General features: G+C 46.2%; 1 protein-coding gene across 1 annotated transcript in view; it reads left to right on the top strand.

Moving 5' to 3' along the window:
• Positions 1 to 5,952, top strand: part of LOC310794583 (HLA class II histocompatibility antigen, DQ beta 1 chain-like) — a 9,281-nt gene extending 3,329 nt beyond the window's left edge. Inside the window, exons 5-7 of the mRNA XM_083656561.1 lie at positions 1,089 to 1,202; positions 4,894 to 4,920; positions 5,010 to 5,952. Of these exons, the coding sequence (XP_083512687.1) occupies positions 1,089 to 1,202; positions 4,894 to 4,919 (140 nt within the window). The 3' untranslated portion in view covers position 4,920; positions 5,010 to 5,952. The remainder of the gene's footprint in view (positions 1 to 1,088; positions 1,203 to 4,893; positions 4,921 to 5,009) is intronic.
• Positions 5,953 to 20,000: the final 14,048 nt, after the last annotated feature.

Here is a 20,000-nt window from a genome sequence, read left to right as displayed (position 1 = left end):
ATTATATTTCCTTCTGTGGTCCTCCTCTAGAGAAACAATCACACACTTTAATCAGAGACTCATGTAGATGCAGGTCAGATTCTGGCATATCACTCTTCTTTAGCCTCCCATTGGATTGTACTGTGTGACATTACTGTGTCACTATAACACTTATAATTAATAATCCTATTATTCATCCTAATCTGTCATATCAGTGATCAGATATTACTGATCAGTATTTGTTTATTTGTTTATTAAAACAGATCCACATTAGCTGACGCCTACACGACCGCTAGTCTTCCTGCAGGTCCAAGAAATATACATTACATAACAGACAATGCAATAGAATACACAAAACACAAAACATGTATCACATAAGAAAGAATACACAAATAGAATATAGTACTAAAAAAACATGTATCACAAAAAACATGTATCACATAAGAAAGAATACAAATAGAATATACTAAAAAACATGTATCACAAAAAACATATATCATATGAGAAAAAGAGAGAATAAAACAAGATAAAAGATAATTTAGAACCAGATGTAGCAAGGTCCGCAAGTACTCAAGCTAGCCTGCCGAATAAAATTGTATTTTATGTATGAGTGTATGTATGTATGTATGTATGAGTGTATGTGGAGTCTAAGTTTCCTTTTAAAACAAGCCTTTCCTTTGATGTAACAAACATCACCTGGAAGACTGTTCCACGTTACTATCACCCTGTAAAATACAGCCCTCTTCATATAATTGGACTACAGGTAAAGTTATCAGTCCACCTCTTGTCCCTCTAGTGGAATGTGTGAGTACTTGAGCTATAAATTATCTTACTATAAAGACATTTAGGAGTATGTTGTTAGTATGTCCATTTATCATTAGTAGCCTTGGACATGTAATCTCTGAATATGTGCTTTTATTTTACAAAATAAAAAAATAACAGTATTCCCGGAGTGGGGCTGAGGTGTGAAGTCATCACAGTAATAAAAGTGAATCATGTTACTGAGACGTGTCCACACAGTCACCAGCTAAAACACGTCTCCTTGGACAAGCCAGTCAGATTGAGTTACACTGGACTGTCTGAAATCAACCATCTCAATGTCTCCACAGATCCCTCCATGCCTGAGTCTAAGAGGAACAAGATGGCCATCGGAGCCTCAGGACTGGCTCTGGGTCTCATCTTACCTCTGGCTGGATTCATCTTCTACAGGAGGAAGGCCCAAGGTCAGTCCACTAGACCAGTGGTTCTCAAGTGGGGTCCTTGAGGGGGTTCCAGGGCGTGATTTCTAACCCCACATAGGATAAGCAATAACCACGCCCTGTGGCGCCGGGATTGGCCAGGAGCAACACTGGAGGGCACGCAGCCCAGCGATTTCATGAACCAACTGAATAGCTCTTGAGAACAGACAGCGATATTGAGAGGGGACATTGAAATTAATTATGGTCACCTACCTTCCTTAGCATAGTAATAATAATAATGTAACAAAGTGGGTATTTGTCCAAGGAACGGAGAGTTGTAGTTGGTACAGGTTCTTTATTCACAGGCTTCTTTAGCTCCTAGCAGCTAGCTTCACAGAGCTAGCTCTACACACAACACCCGGTCTCGCTCACTCCATAGCTTGACTGACATCCGGCACCCCGGCCGCTGGTCATATATACCCCGTTTCCCCTAGGGGCACACCCACACACATTAGTTCCTAGCTACCGTTGAGACACTTATGTTGCACATCACATTACAGGTAATACTTGGATTACCCGACACGTTACATACTCCTCACCCAACATTTGTTAACGTCCACGTTAACACCCACAACCCACACATATCCCCCTGTACCAAAACACACCACCCCACAACATTTTGTATTCCCCCAATTTCCCACATAATCTCTTATCTTTTTAGCGCACTTCTTAATTTTCATTCCACCACCACTATTTGCATTTCTTTTCATTTCTTCCCTCTTTTCCCATTCCTTTAAATTCAACCCACATTTCTGTTCACATTCCCATTCCAATAGCCCTTCTCTTTAACACCACTTATTTTGCATTCACTCCCACCATCATTTAGTTACTTCCCATTAGCACCCTTTTCCCCAACATTTTCACTTAACACAAGCCCCAACATTTACATTCCCTCTTTTCTCTTTACAACCCATCACATTGACATCATTCTTTTTTCCCATTACCTTCATTTAAACCTTTTTTTTCTTATTCACATTATCCCACTTCACTTCAACCACTATTTCCATCCCCCCTTTTAAAGCTTATGTCCCACCTAAAGCATGCTAGTCCCGCTCAACCCCCAGTGGGGTTAGTCCTCTGCAGTGTAACTCTTTTCGGTCCCCCCTTTGTGCCCCACAGACCTCACACTCCCTGCAGTATCTCCGCACGTCCTCCTTTTGTTTGCCCCAATAGAAATGTCCACGGATGAGGCTGAGTGTCTCTTCGGGCCCACGATCACCGTATGGGCCCTTGTGCATCCACTTCAGTGCCAATTCTCGCAGGCAACCGGGTACCACCCACTGGGTCCCGCTTTTCCCGTGCCCCTTTCTCTCTAAAACCCCAGCTCCACCCAGTTGCAGGTCCGAAAACATGTTCCACAATCCTTTCGTGGCACCGGAAAACATGTGAATCTCCTCCACAGGGGGCCGGCGTCCGGCCGCCACCCACGCATACACCGGACCGATATCCGCATCCTCCATCTGTCTGCGTCTCCGCTCATGCCCGTCGACCTCCCAGATGGCCCTGTCTTCGTCTGTCTGCTCCACCTCTTGCACTCGCTCGTCCTCCCGTCCCGCTCCCCCAGGGGGCGGCGTGTTGAGGACAGCAGGGCGGACACCATCGGCGTCGATCTCCACCTCGACTTTCTGCAGCGCAGCCGTGGGGGCTGTGCAGCGGCTTGGCTGGGCCGGCTCCTCCAGCGTTGACCCCTCTCGCTCCCCCGGGGACACGAGCGCCGCTCCCCCGACTGTAACAGCTCTGCAGATGATGTCGCTCACCTCCCTCTGGCTGTTCAAAACGATTCCCATTATCCTGATGGTCTCGTCGCTGATGGCGATCTCCCCCACCACTGGCTGGCATGCAGAGCAGCTAGCCTGGGCCGGCTCAACAGTCACTCTCCTGCCCAGAACAATCGCCTCTGTACTGCTCCGCTGCTCCGCCGCTTGTTGCTCAGGCTGCTCCACTGCTTGTTGCTCGGGCTGCTCCCCCGGCTGTGTGTCTCTTCCAGCGTTCACACTCTTAGTGCAGTCTCTAGCTAAATGTTCAGGCGACTGGCAAGCCCAACAAAGCCTCACCTGTCTCTCCTCTCTCGCTGTCCTCCAATCCCCGACAGCTTCTTGACATTCTCTGGCTAAATGTCCGATCGCGCCGCATGCCCAGCAGGCTCCCTGCTGTCCATGTCGTTGTCCCGCATACCCGGTCCGTCTCCCGGGTCCGCCTCGGCACCACCTCGCCACATGGCCCGGTTCTCCACAGCTCCAACACAGTCTATTTTGTGGTTCCTCCAGCCGTTCTCCACACTGCGCTCCCTCTGCGCTCATCAAATCCACCCGCTGCATGACTTCTCGCAGCGTCCGCATCACCTCTACTGCCCAAGCAGGAGTTTCTTCCACCAGCCGTCTGACTTCTTTCAACACACGGGCTTCCATGCCCGCCAGCATCGAGCTGATCTCTGTCGTCAGCCCCTCTTTTCTCCCGTTCGCCGACAGGCTTTCTTCTAGGCGCACCATCACACGTGGCGCTCGTAGCAGCTAGCTCACACAGCTAGCTCGCTACCGCTAGGTCGCTCGAGCCTTTGATCTCTAACTTTTCTCTGCTGTTCCTCCTCACTCTCTCCCCTCTCGACCGAATCAGAGGCGCTACCGCTTTACTGTCTGACACCAATGTAACAAAGTGGGTATTTGTCCAAGGAACGGAGAGTTGTAGTTGGTACAGGTTCTTTATTCACAGGCTTCTTTAGCTCCTAGCAGCTAGCTTCACAGAGCTAGCTCTACACACAACACCCGGTCTCGCTCACTCCATAGCTTGACTGACATCCGGCACCCCGGCCGCTGGTCATATATACCCCGTTTCCCCTAGGGGCACACCCACACACATTAGTTCCTAGCTACCGTTGAGACACTTATGTTGCACATCACATTACAGGTAATACTTGGATTACCCGACACGTTACAATAATAAGCATAATAATTGTAATCTACACAATGTACACAAACTACAAAAACATGCAATAATATAAACGGTGTTGTGTTCACGTTCATAGGTCATATAATATAATGTATCGTTAATTTCAAGCTCAATTCTTACCCAGAGAAAAGGTACAGCACTGAAAATGTAACAAGCAATAGTTTTTTAAACATCTTTATTTTAAAAGATGAAAAACCCCAGGTGCTTTAGTCCCAAGCTTCAATGCTCCTGGCCAATCCCGGCGCCACAGGGCGTGGTTATTGCTTATCCTATGTGGGTTTAGAAATCACGCGGTTCCAGGGGGTCCCCAGCCAAAAGGGTGGCAATTTGTTTGGGCTATAATTCCATTCATAAGTAACATAATGACTATTTTGTTCATGGGTTTTCTACACTTTCTGTAATAAAACCTCTAAAAGCATCAATCTTATTATCAAATGGGGACCGTGGGACAAAATCCTATCAAATGGGGTTCCGTGGTCTAATCTTTGTCAGTTTAGGGGTCCTTCATGTGAAAAATGTTGAGAACTACTGCACTAGACCACTTCAGACTACTTCAGACTTTAGACACTTCAGACCAGTTCAGATCACTTGAGACCAGTTCAGACCAGTTCAGATCACTTGAGACCAGTTCAGACCACATCAGACCAGTTCAGACTCTTCAGACTTCACAGAACAATAACATAATAATGACTAAATAACAGCAGTCTCTTCTTCTCTTGTTTTAAATCAGGTCGGGTTCTGGTTCCCACTAACTGAGGTAGGAATCATTGATAGTAGGAGTCCTGTTGTTTGTCTCCTGGAAGAGAAAGTCAGCGGGGAACTCAACCTCCTTTCTTTTGTTTTCAGTGCTGCCACCTGCTGGAGAGGAAGAGCCGCTGTTTCTGCTTCAAGCCTTCTGTGATACACTGCACATGTGCTGTGACACATGATCTACAGCACATACATGTTTGGTGATATACATATACTGTTGTCTATGTGCTGTGCTAATGTGATATACATGATGTATGGCACATACTTAACCCAAACCATAACCCTAACCTTAACCCAATGATTCTCAAATAGGGGTCCGGGGACCCCCAGGAGTCCTTGGGGGGGTTTCAGGGGGTCCCCAGCCAAAAGGGGGGTAATTTATTTCCCCTATAATTCCATTCATAAGTAACACAATTACTATTTTGGTCATGGGTTTTATACACTTTCTGTAATAAAACATCTAAAAGCATCAATCTTATCATATGGGGGACTGTGGGACAAAATCCTATCAAATAGGGGTCCGTGGTCTTGTCAGTTTAGGGGTCCCTCATGTGAAAAACTTTGAGAACCACTGCCCTAACCCTAACCACCATAAAAATAAAAATAAAGTGGGCGTAGTAGAAAAGATTTGGGGGAAAAGTCCTGACGGAGTTGGCAGTGAAAATGTGTGTGACATAATGTGATGTAGGGCACATAGTGTATGTACTGAGACATGTAGCATGACATACAGCAGACATATGTAGCATGACATACAGCACATGTATGTCACATGACATGTATGTGTGTGTCACTCGAGTCGAATGTATTTGTGACTTGAGGCTTCGCCTTCCTGTGTGACATGATTCTTTTCCAGCGACTAACTTCCTCAAACTGAGTCAGATGAAAGGCTTCTGTCCTTTAACTTCATCTGTGAAATCACATCAACTGCTTCAAGATGTTATCTGCTTTAAGGTTTTCTGAGTGTTAGATTCTCATATATCTACTGGAGTGAGATGTCTTTTCCTACAATAAATCTTTGGGGAGCACTCTATCACTTTGTTATTGTAGCTGAGACTCTCCTTATGTTTGTTTGTGTTGTGTCAGCATCACATGAAAGATCCTTGGGAAAAGTCTCCCATGTCATCATTACATATTTAGTAGTTCTATATTTATCATAGTATCGGTGTAATTGATTATGAAGCTCTGTCCATATTTACAGTCCATCATTGATTATAATCCCATAGCACTTATGATTACTGTAATATTCCATAACTTTATATTCACTTCTGTTGACATGAAAACCTCGAAAACACCTTTTAAATGGTCTTCATGAGGATTAATCCTCATGTGTGTGTCAAGTTAGTGTTTTCACCAACACTAACTTAGCAGGTGTAGAGTTTACATACAGCACCTGAAGGCAGCAGCGTCTCTGAAAAGTGCTAGCTCTTTACTTTCATTTCCATATCCAGTCCAGTCAGCATGAAAGTAAAAAGCACGCACATCCAATCAGTGAAAAACAGTGCAGAACTGAAGCGTAACTGAACATAACAAATTACAGTCTGCACACTAGAAGTTAGTCCCACCATCTATTGGTAATATAGGTCAATGGTGTTACCACAAAGGTAACGTTTCAGGCAACAAGCCCTTCCTCAGATAAGAAACAACTAGACAGAGACACACCTTACCTCACCTTGTCAAGACTGTTTATATCTGTTAATACTGTGTATATCATTATCTGTTAATATCTGTGAATCTTTTTACATTCTGTATAACTTATTTATATATATATATATTGGTATATTGGTACGTATATTGGTTCTAATGTATCAGGTTACTTGAGCACCAATCACACCAAGACAATTTCCTTGTATGTGAAAACATACCTTGGCAAATAAAGAATTCTGATGCTTCTGATCTGACCTACAAATACCCTTCTCAGGGGGTCACCTGACAACTCATGTGATGAACCATATAAGAGGTTTTCAAAGTAGGAGATCACATAGAATAGCCTAAATGTGTGTGATTTTGTTAAGATATACAGTAGTTTATAAAATAAATAAACAAATAAATGGCTTCAGACCGACCTTTATTTAAATAGTCTGAAGCTATCTTGTCTCAGTCATAATTGCTGGGACGAAATAACATAATCATGATCCCACAGGCATCCAGGAATTTAGCAAAACTACAGACAGTCAACAAGTAAACTGGGGTGAGGGGGGGTCTTTGTCCCCAATTTTTGTCTGGGGGGAGGCCCACACCCTCAGACTTTGAAAAGTCCTGATAAACCACAGTCAGGGGGAAATGGCTGATAATAATAATACATTTTAAAAAAGCATGGTAAAGTACAAGGAGTGAGAAAATACATTAATATATGCACATCTTCATATAAGCACACACATGTTTATACAAACACACTGTCTTCATATAAGCACACACATGTTTATACAAACACACTTTCTTCATATAAACACACACATGTTTATACAAACACACTTTCTTCATATAAGCACACACATGTTTATACAAACACACTTTCTTCATATAAACACACACATGTTTATACAAACACACTTTCTTCATATAAGCACACACATGTTTATACAAACACACTTTCTTCATATAAGCACACACATGTTTATACAAACACACTTTCTTCATATAAGCACACACATGTTTATACAAACACACTTTCTTCATATAAACACACACGTGTTTATACAAACACACTTTCTTCATATAAGCACACACATGTTTATACAAACACACTTTCTTCATATAACCACACACATGTTTATAAAAACACACTTTCTTCATATAAGCACACACATGTTTATACAAACACACTTTCTTCATATAAGCACACACATGTTTATACAAACACACTTTCTTCATATAAGCACACACATGTTTATACAAACACACTTTCTTCATATAAGCACACACATGTTTATACAAACACACTTTCTTCATATAAGCACACACATGTTTATACAAACACACTTTCTTCATATAAGCACACACATGTTTATACAAACACACTTTCTTCATATAAACACACACATGTTTATACAAACACACTTTCTTCATATAAGCACACACATGTTTATACAAACACACTTTCTTCATATAAGCACACACATGTTTATACAAACACACTTTCTTCATATAAGCACACACGTGTTTATACAAACACACTTTCTTCATATAAACACACACGTGTTTATACAAACACACTTTCTTCATATAAACACACACGTGTTTAAACAAAGCTCCCTTGATAAAATGTACAATTAGGCACAAAAACCTACAGTGCCAATAGAGCCTGATGAGAACAACTTGAAGATCACATGACTAGAACATCAGGTATGGACCATCATAATGCAATGCAATAGCAAGAGGAAACATATTTTAGGAGGAAAAATGTAGCCTATTATAGGCTACATTTTTCCTATAGCTATAATTTAGAGCCGCCTCTGCTACTCTGAAAAGGTGCCAATATTAAATAACAATAAGTACCACAGCAATAGTTTTGTTTTTGTAACCTAATACAGTATGTACAATTTGAGACATATTTCACTTCCTACACTCCCGTCATACATACAATAATTATAATATTATTAATTCCACGTTACTAATACCGTACCAGGTGTAAATGTAATCAGGTTAATGTGGTCAAGCAATGTCCAATTGCAATAGCCTATGATTATTTACAATCATGTTCAGCGATTCAGCAACTAATAAAATACTATAATAAAACAGTTGTGTCACCTGATTACCTCATTTAAAAAAGCACCTGCAGGTCTGCTCTTTACACTTTCTGAAAGATTCAGCCTGATCGCATGTAAAATGACATAGCTGTGGCCCAACACAATTCTGCTAACACATTGCTAACACATTCACATTCACTTATTATAGGATAAAAAAAAAAAAAAAAAACGACCCGTTTATGTCAAACCTTCTGTTTTCTTTATGGGTATGAGCATTTTATGTGGCGTTTATTGACTTTGCATGTTTATGTTTTCTATGTGTAAAATCTTAATAAAATATTGTAAAAAAAGATTTGAATGAATGAGGGGGAGTAAAAACTTTGTCTAGAAAAGGGTCCATAATGGCCCACCGTCAGGCCTGTTCTTGGGGCAGTCGATGCCCACGAGCCGGCGCGCCAACGACGTAATGATGATGACATCATCAATGATGACGTCAGAGTTCACCTGTGAGGTCATCGGCGACGTCAGGCGATCTAGGCTGACTGTGATGGCAGACGGGACTTTACGGGGTCACCGATGATGTCATAGCATAGAGTTCACCTGTGAGGTCATCGGCGATGTCAGACATAACATATATATACAAGGTGCTCTGTGACGCTGTAGCCGGTATTCCTACTTCCTCTCTATTCTACTTCATAATGTCTACCCTCACCACGACCAAATCCGAACCCGAGCTGAATCCTGGCTGTCTTACAACCAGCCAGGCCCTGGTGACCGACTGCCTTACAACCAGCCAGGTCACGAGTGGTATTTCAACCGCGTCCGAGGACCGACATCTCTGTGGTTCTGATCGACCACGGCCCGTGAGCCCTCATCTACGATCCAGCACACTTCACGAGGCAAGCCCACAAGCTTCGCTACAAATTGGTCCTTCGAGCGGATCAGAGGACTTGCGACGCTCAGAGATGGAACAGGAGTCAGGTGAGCTCGCTCTGGTCACGGCACCTCGCCGACCAGAGGAGCAATCCCTTCCCCAGCAGATCGAATCTGGATACAGCAGGAGTAGTAGTCAGGGGCCAGACCCCCTACACTCCCAACAGACGATCCGATCGGGGCAGGAGCTCATCCGCAGCCACCAGGAAAACCGACTCCCTGCTCAGGCAGCCCAGGCAAGAGCCGATCTAGCCCAGACAAGGGCTGAGTTCGAACATAAGATCGCGCGCCAAAGGGAGACCAACCGGGACACCACTGAATACTTCAAGGAATCCCAACGCACTGGCAGGTCCCATCAAGCTGGCCACCAGTCAAGTCGGGACAGGTCAGGTCATGGAGGTTTGACCTATGACGACAGAGACGCCAATGTATCCCGCAGCCCCAGCGGGCGCAGGAGTCACCATCATCAGGGCGCAAGCCATCATGACGGAATACCTTCGGCCCAGGCCCTCGCCTGTGAGCCGGAGACCCCAGGCCGGTATGGGTCAGCCCGGTACCAAGGGGTCCGGCCCTCTTCCCGAGCAGAGCCTCGGTTGAGGAGCCCCAGGAGAGGTGGCGGGGAGAGGAGGGCAGTGGGGGGGGGAGAGGAGGAGGGGTGGTGGGGGGGGGGAGAGGAGGAGGGGTGGTGGAGGGCAGTGGGGGGGGGGAGAGGAGGAGGGGTGGTGAGGGGGGGAAGGGGGAGGGGTGGTGGGGGGGAGAGGTGGTAGGGGGGGAGGGGTGGTGGGGGGAGAGAGGTGGCAGGGGGGGAGGAGAGGAGGTGGCAGGGGGGGGAGGAGAGGAGGGGGGGTGGTGGGGGGGAGGAGGGAGGAGGGGTGATGGGGGGGAGGAGAGGAGGAGAGGGGTGGGAGAGGAGGGGAGGCGCTCTGGCAGAGGGGTCGAACCTGGCATAGAACGCGTTGAGTTCGTCTGGCAGGGTGGGTGACTCGTTGTTTTGCCGTTTTTCCCCTTTGAAGTCTCAGAGTTGAACTTGAAGAGTTGGACCTCTTTCGGCTAGCGCCTAGAAAGAGTTCCGTCTCCCTACATAGACTTGCATGCAACTTTTGCTCCCTGTAACATATTGTGTGAATATGCGTAGCGTCAGAGTGCGTATGACGTCATGACGTATAAGAATGTATATACATCCGGGTTGGTGAATAAACATCAGTTGTTGTCTAAGCGGTGTCCGAGTCACGTCAATATATATAACATGGTGTCAGAATAAACTGGAAAAGAAAAGAAAGAACACTGAAAGTTGTCTCAGTTGCAGCCACCGTCGAGTTTGAGCCTGCAGGGTAATCTCACCGAGAACTGGGAAATATGGATCCAGAAGTTTGAGCTGTTTTGCATCGCAAGCGGCGTGGCAGAGAAAACGTGCAGTGTGCTACATTTCTGCACGTGGCGGGGGAAGAAGCAATGAAGGTTTGCAACATGTTTGTCTTCCGAGACGGAGAGAAGGATAAAATTGCAGTATTGAAGAAAAAGTTTCAAGACTACTGCGAACCAAGAAAAAACCTGCCGTACATCTGTCATATGTTCTTCACGAGGGCTCAAGGACCAACAGAGACCATAGATGCCTACGTGACAGACTTGAAAAACAAGCCAAGGACTGTGAGTTCAGACAACTGCATGAATGGTTAATACGTGACAGGATTGTATGCGGCATAAGGGACGATCAAGTGAGAGGCAGCTATTGAGAGAGGCGGATCTTACACTAGAAAAGGCAATTGATGTCTGCCGTGCCAGTGAGATCACGTCAAGTCAGGTTAAAGTGCTAAATGAAGAAATTGAAGTGCACAAAATAAAAACAGTAAAGACTGCCTATGCCAAGAGAGACAGAGGCGACAGGAGCAGAACAAAGCCACCTCCACAAGATGATCAAAAGGAAGTTAACTGCAGCAGATGTGGTTACAAGCACCAATACTGGGTATGGTGGTGCAGTGGTAAGCGCTGTCGCCTCACAGCTCGAAGGTCCTGGGTTCGATTCCCACCTGGGACGCTGTGGGCGCTGGAGTTGTGACCCCCCCATATCTTCAGTGCCTACTGCCTAGGTGGGCTATCTCGTCGAAAGGGCCTTTCTGTGTGGAGTTTGCATGTTCTCCCCGTACCCCCCAGGGGGTTCCTCCGTACATTACCCCCAACTAAAAACATGCAGCGTGGGTCAAATGCAGAGGACATATTTCACCGGCCACCGTCAGCATGAGTGTGTGTAGTGGCCGCATGCATGTGTTGTAGTGTGTTGTGTGACAATAAAGACGGGCTGCCGTCTGAAATCGTGAAATCGTGTCAATACAGAAAATGCCCAGCCTTTGGTCAGACATGCAAGTTATGTCAGAAAAGACATCATTTTGCAAAGATGTGCAAATCACAAGTCCAAGCAAGGAAAATGCATCCTGTGGAACAGTGTGAGGGCAACAGTGACATGTTCATTGGCACACTTAAAGTGGAACAGGAGGTGTGCATCAAAAATATTGAAATGCTTGTTGCATATTTCGGCCACAAGTCGGCGCCATTGGGCAGAACATCAGTCACCTGTGTGCACAAAGGACAAAAACGCAAAATAGAGTTTGAGATAGTGCAGCAACATGTTCCAGCAATACTGGGCAAAGCAACATGCACAAAGCTAGGCTTGGTGAAGAGGATATATGCTGTGGAAAAACAAAATGACATTCTGACAGGATTTGAAGACTTGTTTTCTGGATTAGCAGGAAAACACCATATCCAGATGAATCCAGATATTACACCAGTAGTACATTCTCAGAGGAAGGTTCCTGTAGCGATCACGGAGCAAGTAGTGGAGGAGCTACATAGAATGGAACATGGGAGTAATAACAAGACAAATAGAACCCACTGACTGGGTGAATACCACGGCATATATATATATATATATATATATATATATATATATATATATATATATATATATATATATATATATATACGTGCTGGGCCGCGCGTCTCACTCTCCGTAGCGCCCTGCGGTCCATGGTGGTACAGTTCCCGTAGTGGTGAAGGTGGTGAAGCAGCCAGTCAGCAGGCTTTCAATGGTGCCTCTGTAGAAGTCCGTAAGGATTTCTGGCCTTAGCCCAAATTTCTTCAGGCGCCTGAGTCCGTGTATTCGCTGTTGGGCCTTTTTGACAACAGTGGCGGTGTGGCCGGCCCAAGTCAGGTCCTGGTGGATGTTGACTCCCAGGTACTTGAAGCTGTCCACCCTTTCCACCACTGTGCCGTTGATGGTGATTGGGGGGTGTGTGCCCCCCCCCCTCCTGTAGTCTACAATGATCTCCTTGGTCTTGGAGACGTTCAGAGAGAGGTGGTTGTCCTGGCACCATTGTTCCAGGGCCCCCACCTCCTCTCTATCTGATTAGATAGGCGTGGCTTATAGCCCTGTTGAAGCAGTATTTCTGAACACTGTCAGTCTACAGCGGCAGTGGTAAGCGGCACGTAGCCTCGCGGCACAAAGACTCGGGCACAAAGACAAGGGAGTCTTTCTGCGGGAGTCCTTCGAGGGGAGGCCATAGAATAGGGTTTTTTGCTACCTCTCTTATTCTACCTACTCATCTACCTAACTATGTGTTTTCTTCCCATCCCTGTTGTAACCTCAGCCCACAGTTAAGAAAACTGAGACCATCTCGGCTCATGCTCTATCTCAAACCCTCCACTTTCTAGCTCTCACAGAGACCTGGATCATTCCTGAAAACACTGCACCGCTCTCTGCTGCCTATTCCTTCTCGCACACCCCTAGAGCCTCTGGCCGTGGCGGAGGCACTGGTATCCTCATCTCTCCCAAATGGACCTACACTGTCACCTCTCTCTCTCATCTGTCTATCTCATCTTTTGAGTCCCATGCAGTTGCCGTATCCCTACCCATCAAGCTCAACATTGTGGTAATCTACCGCCCGCCTGGTCCGCTTGGTCACTTTCTGGACGAGCTGGACACCCTCCTCTCCGTCTTTCCTGAGGATGGTACTCCACTCATCTTTCTGGGAGACTTCAACATCCAGCCAGTAACCTTACAATCTCTGTCTTTCCTTAACTTCTTCTCATCCTTTGACCTTTACCTCTCTCAATCTCCTCCTACTCACAAAGCAGGGAATGTGCTTGACCTGGTCTTCACCAGATCCTGCTCCACCTCTAATCTCACTGTGACTCCTCTTCCTGTATCCGACCACCACTTTATCACCTTCTCCCTTCCCATCCCCCTCCCCTCCTCCCACCCATCTCCCCCTCACTCTACCACCACCCGACGCAACCTAAAAACTCTCTCACCCGACTCCCTCTCTTCTACCGTCCTCTCCCTACTTCCCCCTGCCGAGCAATTTGCTCTCCTGTCCACCGACGAGGCTTCCACCACTCTTCTCTCCTCTCTCTCCTCCGCTCTTGATTCTCTTTGCCCACTCACCACTAAGCCTGCCCGATCTTCTCCCCCTTCTCCTTGGCTGACTGAATCTCTGCGAACTTATCGAACTGAGCTTCGGGCAGCTGAGAGAAAATGGAGAAAATCACATCTCCCTGAAGATCTCTCTTCCTACCACCATATCCACTCAAACTTCACTGATGCTGTCTCTAAAGCAAAAACCTCCTTCTTCATCTCTGAAATCCAGTCCTCTGCATCCAATCCCAGTAAACTGTTCTCCACCTTCTCCACGCTCCATAACCCTCCCTCCCCTCCCCCTCCCTCCTCCCTCTCTGCTGATGATTTTGTAACCTTCTTTACTAAAAAGGTGGATGACATCAGCTCCTCCTTCCATCCTCCAGGCACCCTCACTAACACTCCCGACTCCAATCCTGCTCCTCGGCCCCCTGTCCCTGGATTTCCTTCCTTCTCTCCCCTCTCTCCTGATGAAGTGCTTAAACTCATCAGCTCGAACCGAGCCACTTACTGCCCCCTCGATCCTATCCCTTCCTCTCTCCTCCAAACCATCTCCCCTAACATATCTCCCTTCCTCACTACCTTCATTAACTCCTCTCTGTCCTCTGGTCTTGTTCCGCCTGCAGACTGCAAGTCTGCTTAAGAAACCCTCCCTTGACCCTACTGCTATTCACAACTACAGACCTGTCTCTCTTCTCTCATTCCTTTCCAAAACCCTCGAACGAGCAGCGTCCGAACAACTTTCTCTCTATCTCTCCCAAAATGACCTCCTGGACCCTCTGCAGTCCGGTTTCAAGGCCTCTCACTCCACTGAGACAGCTCTTCTTGCTGTCACAGAGGCCCTTCACACTGCTAAGGCCTCATCCCTCTCTTCTGTTCTTGTCCTCCTTGACCTGTCTGCTGCCTTCGATACAGTCAACCACCAAATCCTTCTTTCCACTCTGTCTGACCTTGGCATTTCAGGTTCTGCACTCTCCTGGTTTGCTTCCTACCTCTCAAACCGCTCATACCAGGTCTCATGGAGAGGGTCCCTCTCCAGATCCTGTCCTCTTACCACCGGTGTCCCCCAGGGCTCAGTCCTGGGCCCCTTACTTTTCCTTCTCTATATCAGATCTCTTGCCTATGTGATCTCTTCTCATGGCTTTTCTTATCACTGCTATGCTGATGACACCCAGCTTTTCCTTTCCTTCCCCCCCTCCGACACTCAAATCGAGGCTCGCATCTCTGCATGCCTCAAAGACATTGGCGACTGGATGTCTGCCCACCACCTCAAGCTCAACCTTGGTAAGACAGAGCTACTCTTCCTCCCAGGAAAAGACTGCCCTCTCGCAGATCTCTCCATCTCCATTGACAACACCACTGTACTTCCCTCCCAAACAGCTAAGAACCTTGGGGTGATCCTTGACAACCAGCTGTCTTGCTTTGCCAACATAGCTGCTACAGCACGCTCCTGTAGGTTCTCTCTCTACAACATCCGCAAAATCCGTCCCTTTCTCACAAGAGAAGCGACTCAACTCCTGGTCCAGTCTCTTGTCTCCTCCCGCCTGGACTACTGCAACGTGCTCCTGGCCGGCCTACCTGCCACCGACATCCGACCGCTTCAGCTCATTCAGAACGCTGCAGCCCGTCTGGTATTCAACCAACCCAAATTCTCTCACGTCACTCCCCTCTTCCAGGAGCTCCACTGGCTTCCCATCTCGGCCCGCATCAAATTCAAGACACTGGTACTGGCCTACAGGGCAGTACACCAGTCAGCTCCCCTGTACCTGCAATCCATGGTCAGGTTCCAAACCTCTCAGCGCTCCCTTCGCTCCTCCACCAGTGCAGGTCGCCTCGCCCCTCCTTCGCTACGGGGGCTCAAAAGTCGCTCATCCCGATCTCGACTCTTCTCATCCCTGGCACCTCAATGGTGGAACGAGCTTCCACCTTCGGTCAGGACTGCTGAATCACTGCCGATCTTTCGGAAAATACTAAAGACACACCTTTTCAGGCTCCATCTGGGCCCTTCTTGATCTAACTTCGTTCTCTCTCTTTCCTTATTAAAAAAAAAAAAAAAAAAAAAAAAAAAAAACTAACCAACCTTGTACCACTAACCTAAACTTGTACCACTGTTCCTTCAGAAGTTGTAGTTGTCATAGACTGTGCTCCATAGTTGATTGCTCTATTGCTGACAAAAAATGTGTTATTGTAAGTCGCTTTGGATAAAAGCGTCTGCCAAATGACGTAATGTAAATGTAAATGTAAATGTAAATGTAGGCCGTCTCGTCGCCCTCCGAGATCAGCCCCACGAGCGCTGTGTCGTCTGCAAACTTCACGATGGTTTTCGAAGTTTGAGTCGCCATGCAGTCGTGGGTGTAGAGGTCGTCTCCCTGAGGGGGAGAGGGGTGGGGGAGGAGGGGAGGCGCTCTGGCAGAGGGGTCGAACCTAGCGTAGAACGCGTTGAGTTCGTCCGGTAGGGTGGGTGACGTGCTGGGGTTCTGTCGTTTCACCTCAGTAGAGCGGGTGGGGAGGGCGGGGATGGGGATGTCTGCTGCGCAGCCCAAAACGCGCACACAGGTCTCCATACACTGCATCCACAAGACGAGATCTCTGCACAACACTTTTCTCTACTACTCCATAATGCACATGTCTTACTGTGAAGTTCCTGATGCATTTCGACACATTCAGGTGCTGTAACTACAGATTTGGTACCCTGTACTTACAGGGTACATTCACTTCTTGTACCCCATACTTACCCTGTAAGTACAGATCTTGCGTGTGAGGGCTGTATTATAAAGCGTTACCAAAGAGTCCACTGTAACTCTTGTTGTGATTTGGTGCTATATAAATATAAAATGTATTGATTGATACATACACAAAAATACATCTACACAAAATACAGGTAGGTCTACAGGGGTAGTAGGTGTGAGAAGAACATTGTTGTTTCTCTTTTAGCCATGATTTAATACCTTGAAACATTCACAATTATGGACAAAATCATATATAGCAATACAAATATGCTCAGATTTTGGTACAAGAGACAGAATCTTGTCAAATGGGTTTCTGTGGTTGTTCTAATGTGTACTAAACTAGGGGTCCTTGATATGAAAAAGGTTGAGAATCACTGATGTAAACCATAATAAACCACCAGGGGGCGTCTGAGCTCCTCACTCTGCTGCTGTCGAATCCAACATGTTGCCTCTAGCAACAGATAAACAACCACCAGCTTGTTTCTGATTGGCTGCTGACTGGACTGGACATGAAAGTGAAAGTAGAGTCAGGACTTTCCAAGACGCTGCTGCCTTCAGGTGCTGCTCGTAAACTCTTCTCCTGCTAAATGTATCACACATAGTAGGCCTACACTGTGAGTTTAGCTGGTGTTAGAGTGAGAGGTGAGTTCAGGTTGACATGTTAAAATGAATGTGTTTATCAACATGCTAGAACACACCACCAGCTGCTGCCTGCAGGGAAATAAACTAGAAGAGAAGAAGGGATAAGATCTGATTAACTTGTTTCTATGATCGACTCATATTCAGGACTTGGTTGACTGCTCCTAGTCACTCTGTGTGGCGGTGAAGGTCGTAAAGTCCTGTTTACATAAAGGCAGCATGAGAGAAGCAGAAGAAAAACCTGGAACAGAAACTCTGAGGTTCAGAGTCTGAACCTGAGCAGAGCACAGTGTCTACTGTGTTTACTGTTACACTTGTACTAAGTAAGTTTATTCATACATACAGCAGTTTTCACAGAGCAAAGAGACAAAGGGCTTCACAAGAGTCAAATAGTTCAACTAAGAGAAGAAGAGAGTTAAAAACAATAAAACATGAAAAGAAAAGACAAACACAGAGTTATGACACGAGAGGCTTTAGGGTAAGAGTCAACACAGTGTTCACAGTTTAGAGGCTCCATCATCTCAACACATTCTCATTATTCACAACATAGTGTGTCCTCTCTATGTTGACTATTTCTCACCTTGGCTTCACTTCTGAACACACAGGGGAGCCTTTTCCATCAAGACCGTAGCCAAAAACCTCTGTTACAGTTTGATTTATTTAGGCATGAAACAACTTGGTTAAGTTAGATAAATGGTTGGCTTCAGTTCAGCTTAAATAACAAAAAGTTAAATGTGACTTATGGTTGAAATGACTTTGAATCGAACCCCGGTCTCTGATGTCAAAGACCACAACACCCTTACTGGCCAACGGTTTGTGTCATTGTCACACTCCTGTGGTGTTGATTTCACACGTAGGATCTATAGGAGTCTGTTGATCTACTCTGCATGTTGAAAAGTGACAGGGTGAGATGATGTCCTCTTGGACCTGGTCAACAGCCTGTGTGGTGTCCATGTTTTCATCTGCATTTTCACATGAACCCAGGAGACTGGAAATAACATGAAGGAGCAAATTATGTTTGATTATTAACAGCATAGAAATTGGATGTAAATTGCGTGGACCCATCTTCACCTGAGCTCATCATGGCCGACTACAAGTCCCAACACACACACACACACACACACACGCACACGCACATGCACACGCACACGCACACGCACACGCACACGCGCACGCGCACGCGCACGCGCACGCACACGCACACGCACACACACACACACACACACACACACACACACACACACACACACACACACACACACGCACACACACACACACACACACACACTCATGTGGCTGAGCCTGACTAAAGTTACTTTCTTCATCCCCTCCTATCAGTCACACATCAAATCATCACAAAATCTGCCTTCTATCAGCTCAAAAACATTTCCTAACTCTGGTCATCTCTCTCTGACCCCGTGACCCTGTGGCAGAGACAGTAGAAGAGTTAGATCCACACACTGCTGGAGATTTCTCCAATAGATTTATTGTATTGTTATGGTCACAAACAGCCTTCTTCAGAATGAATGATTCATTCTGAAGAAGGTTGTTTGTGAGCGAAACATAATACAATAAATGTACTTGGAGAAGTCTCCAGCAGTGTGTGGACTCTACTTCTTTGACTGGTTACTGATTATTTGTTTGTCCTGCACCTGCTAATCAAGTGGATGTGTGTAATTTACTTTACTTTACTTTACTTTACTTTACTTTACTTTACTTTACTTTACTTTACTGTAGCAGAGACCCCCGTCTGGAGTCCTGTCCAGGGTACCCAGCAAAGCCCTGGAGAGGCTCCATGTGCAGAACTCAGCTGCCAGGTTGAGGGTTTTCTCCTGCACCAAGCCCTGGCAGACATCACCCTCACCCTCATCCACCTCCACTGGCTCCTACACCCCTGTCCTCTGACACAGGTCTGCTCTCCATCCTCCACACCCGCCTGCGGACCTTTGGGAACAGAGCTTTTAGTGTGGCAGCCCCCACCCTGTGGAACTCTCTCCCAGCTGAGATCTTCCCCTTCTTCAAACTAAACCTGAAAACCCACCTGTTCACCAAGGCCTATGGCCTCTAGACTTTCTGTAAACCCACCTGTTCACCAAGGCATATGGCCTCTAGACTTTCTGTAAACCCACCTGTTCACCAAGGCATATGGCCTCTAGACTTTCTGTCAACCCACCTGTTCACCAAGGTCTATGGCCTCTAGACTTTCTGTCAACCCACCTGTTCACCAAGGCATATAGCAGTGATACTCAACTGGTGGCCCGCGGGGCACATGCGGGCAATGGAATTGCAAAATAAATAAATAATAATAATTACAGTGCACCTGAACGCAACATGTAAGATACCCGCTGAATAAGTGTCCAAATGTTCATGTCATTCTGGCCAATACTCCACTTCTGTTACAGCATTTCAGTCTGGAATATTGAATATCTTTCAATAATCTATGATTTAGCTGCTAAATTGTCAAATACCGCCGTCTGCTCGCTACCCAGGCACTTATGTATGTACTTAACTTAACTAACTATCCGGTGTGCACAACATTGTCAGACTAAACTCCGGCTGACACCCCAAAAACCTACAATCCGCTACAGAAAAATGTATATTGATTGTTTATTAACTGGCCCCTAGCCTTCTATCATTTCACAAAAGTGGCCCCCGGGCAAAGCAAGTTGAGTATCCCTGGCCTATAGCCTCT

This window comes from Poromitra crassiceps (assembly GCF_964638095.1).
Source record: "Poromitra crassiceps genome assembly, chromosome: 20".
Lineage (NCBI taxonomy): Eukaryota > Metazoa > Chordata > Actinopteri > Beryciformes > Melamphaidae > Poromitra > Poromitra crassiceps.
This window is presented reverse-complemented; position numbering and strand designations above follow the sequence as displayed.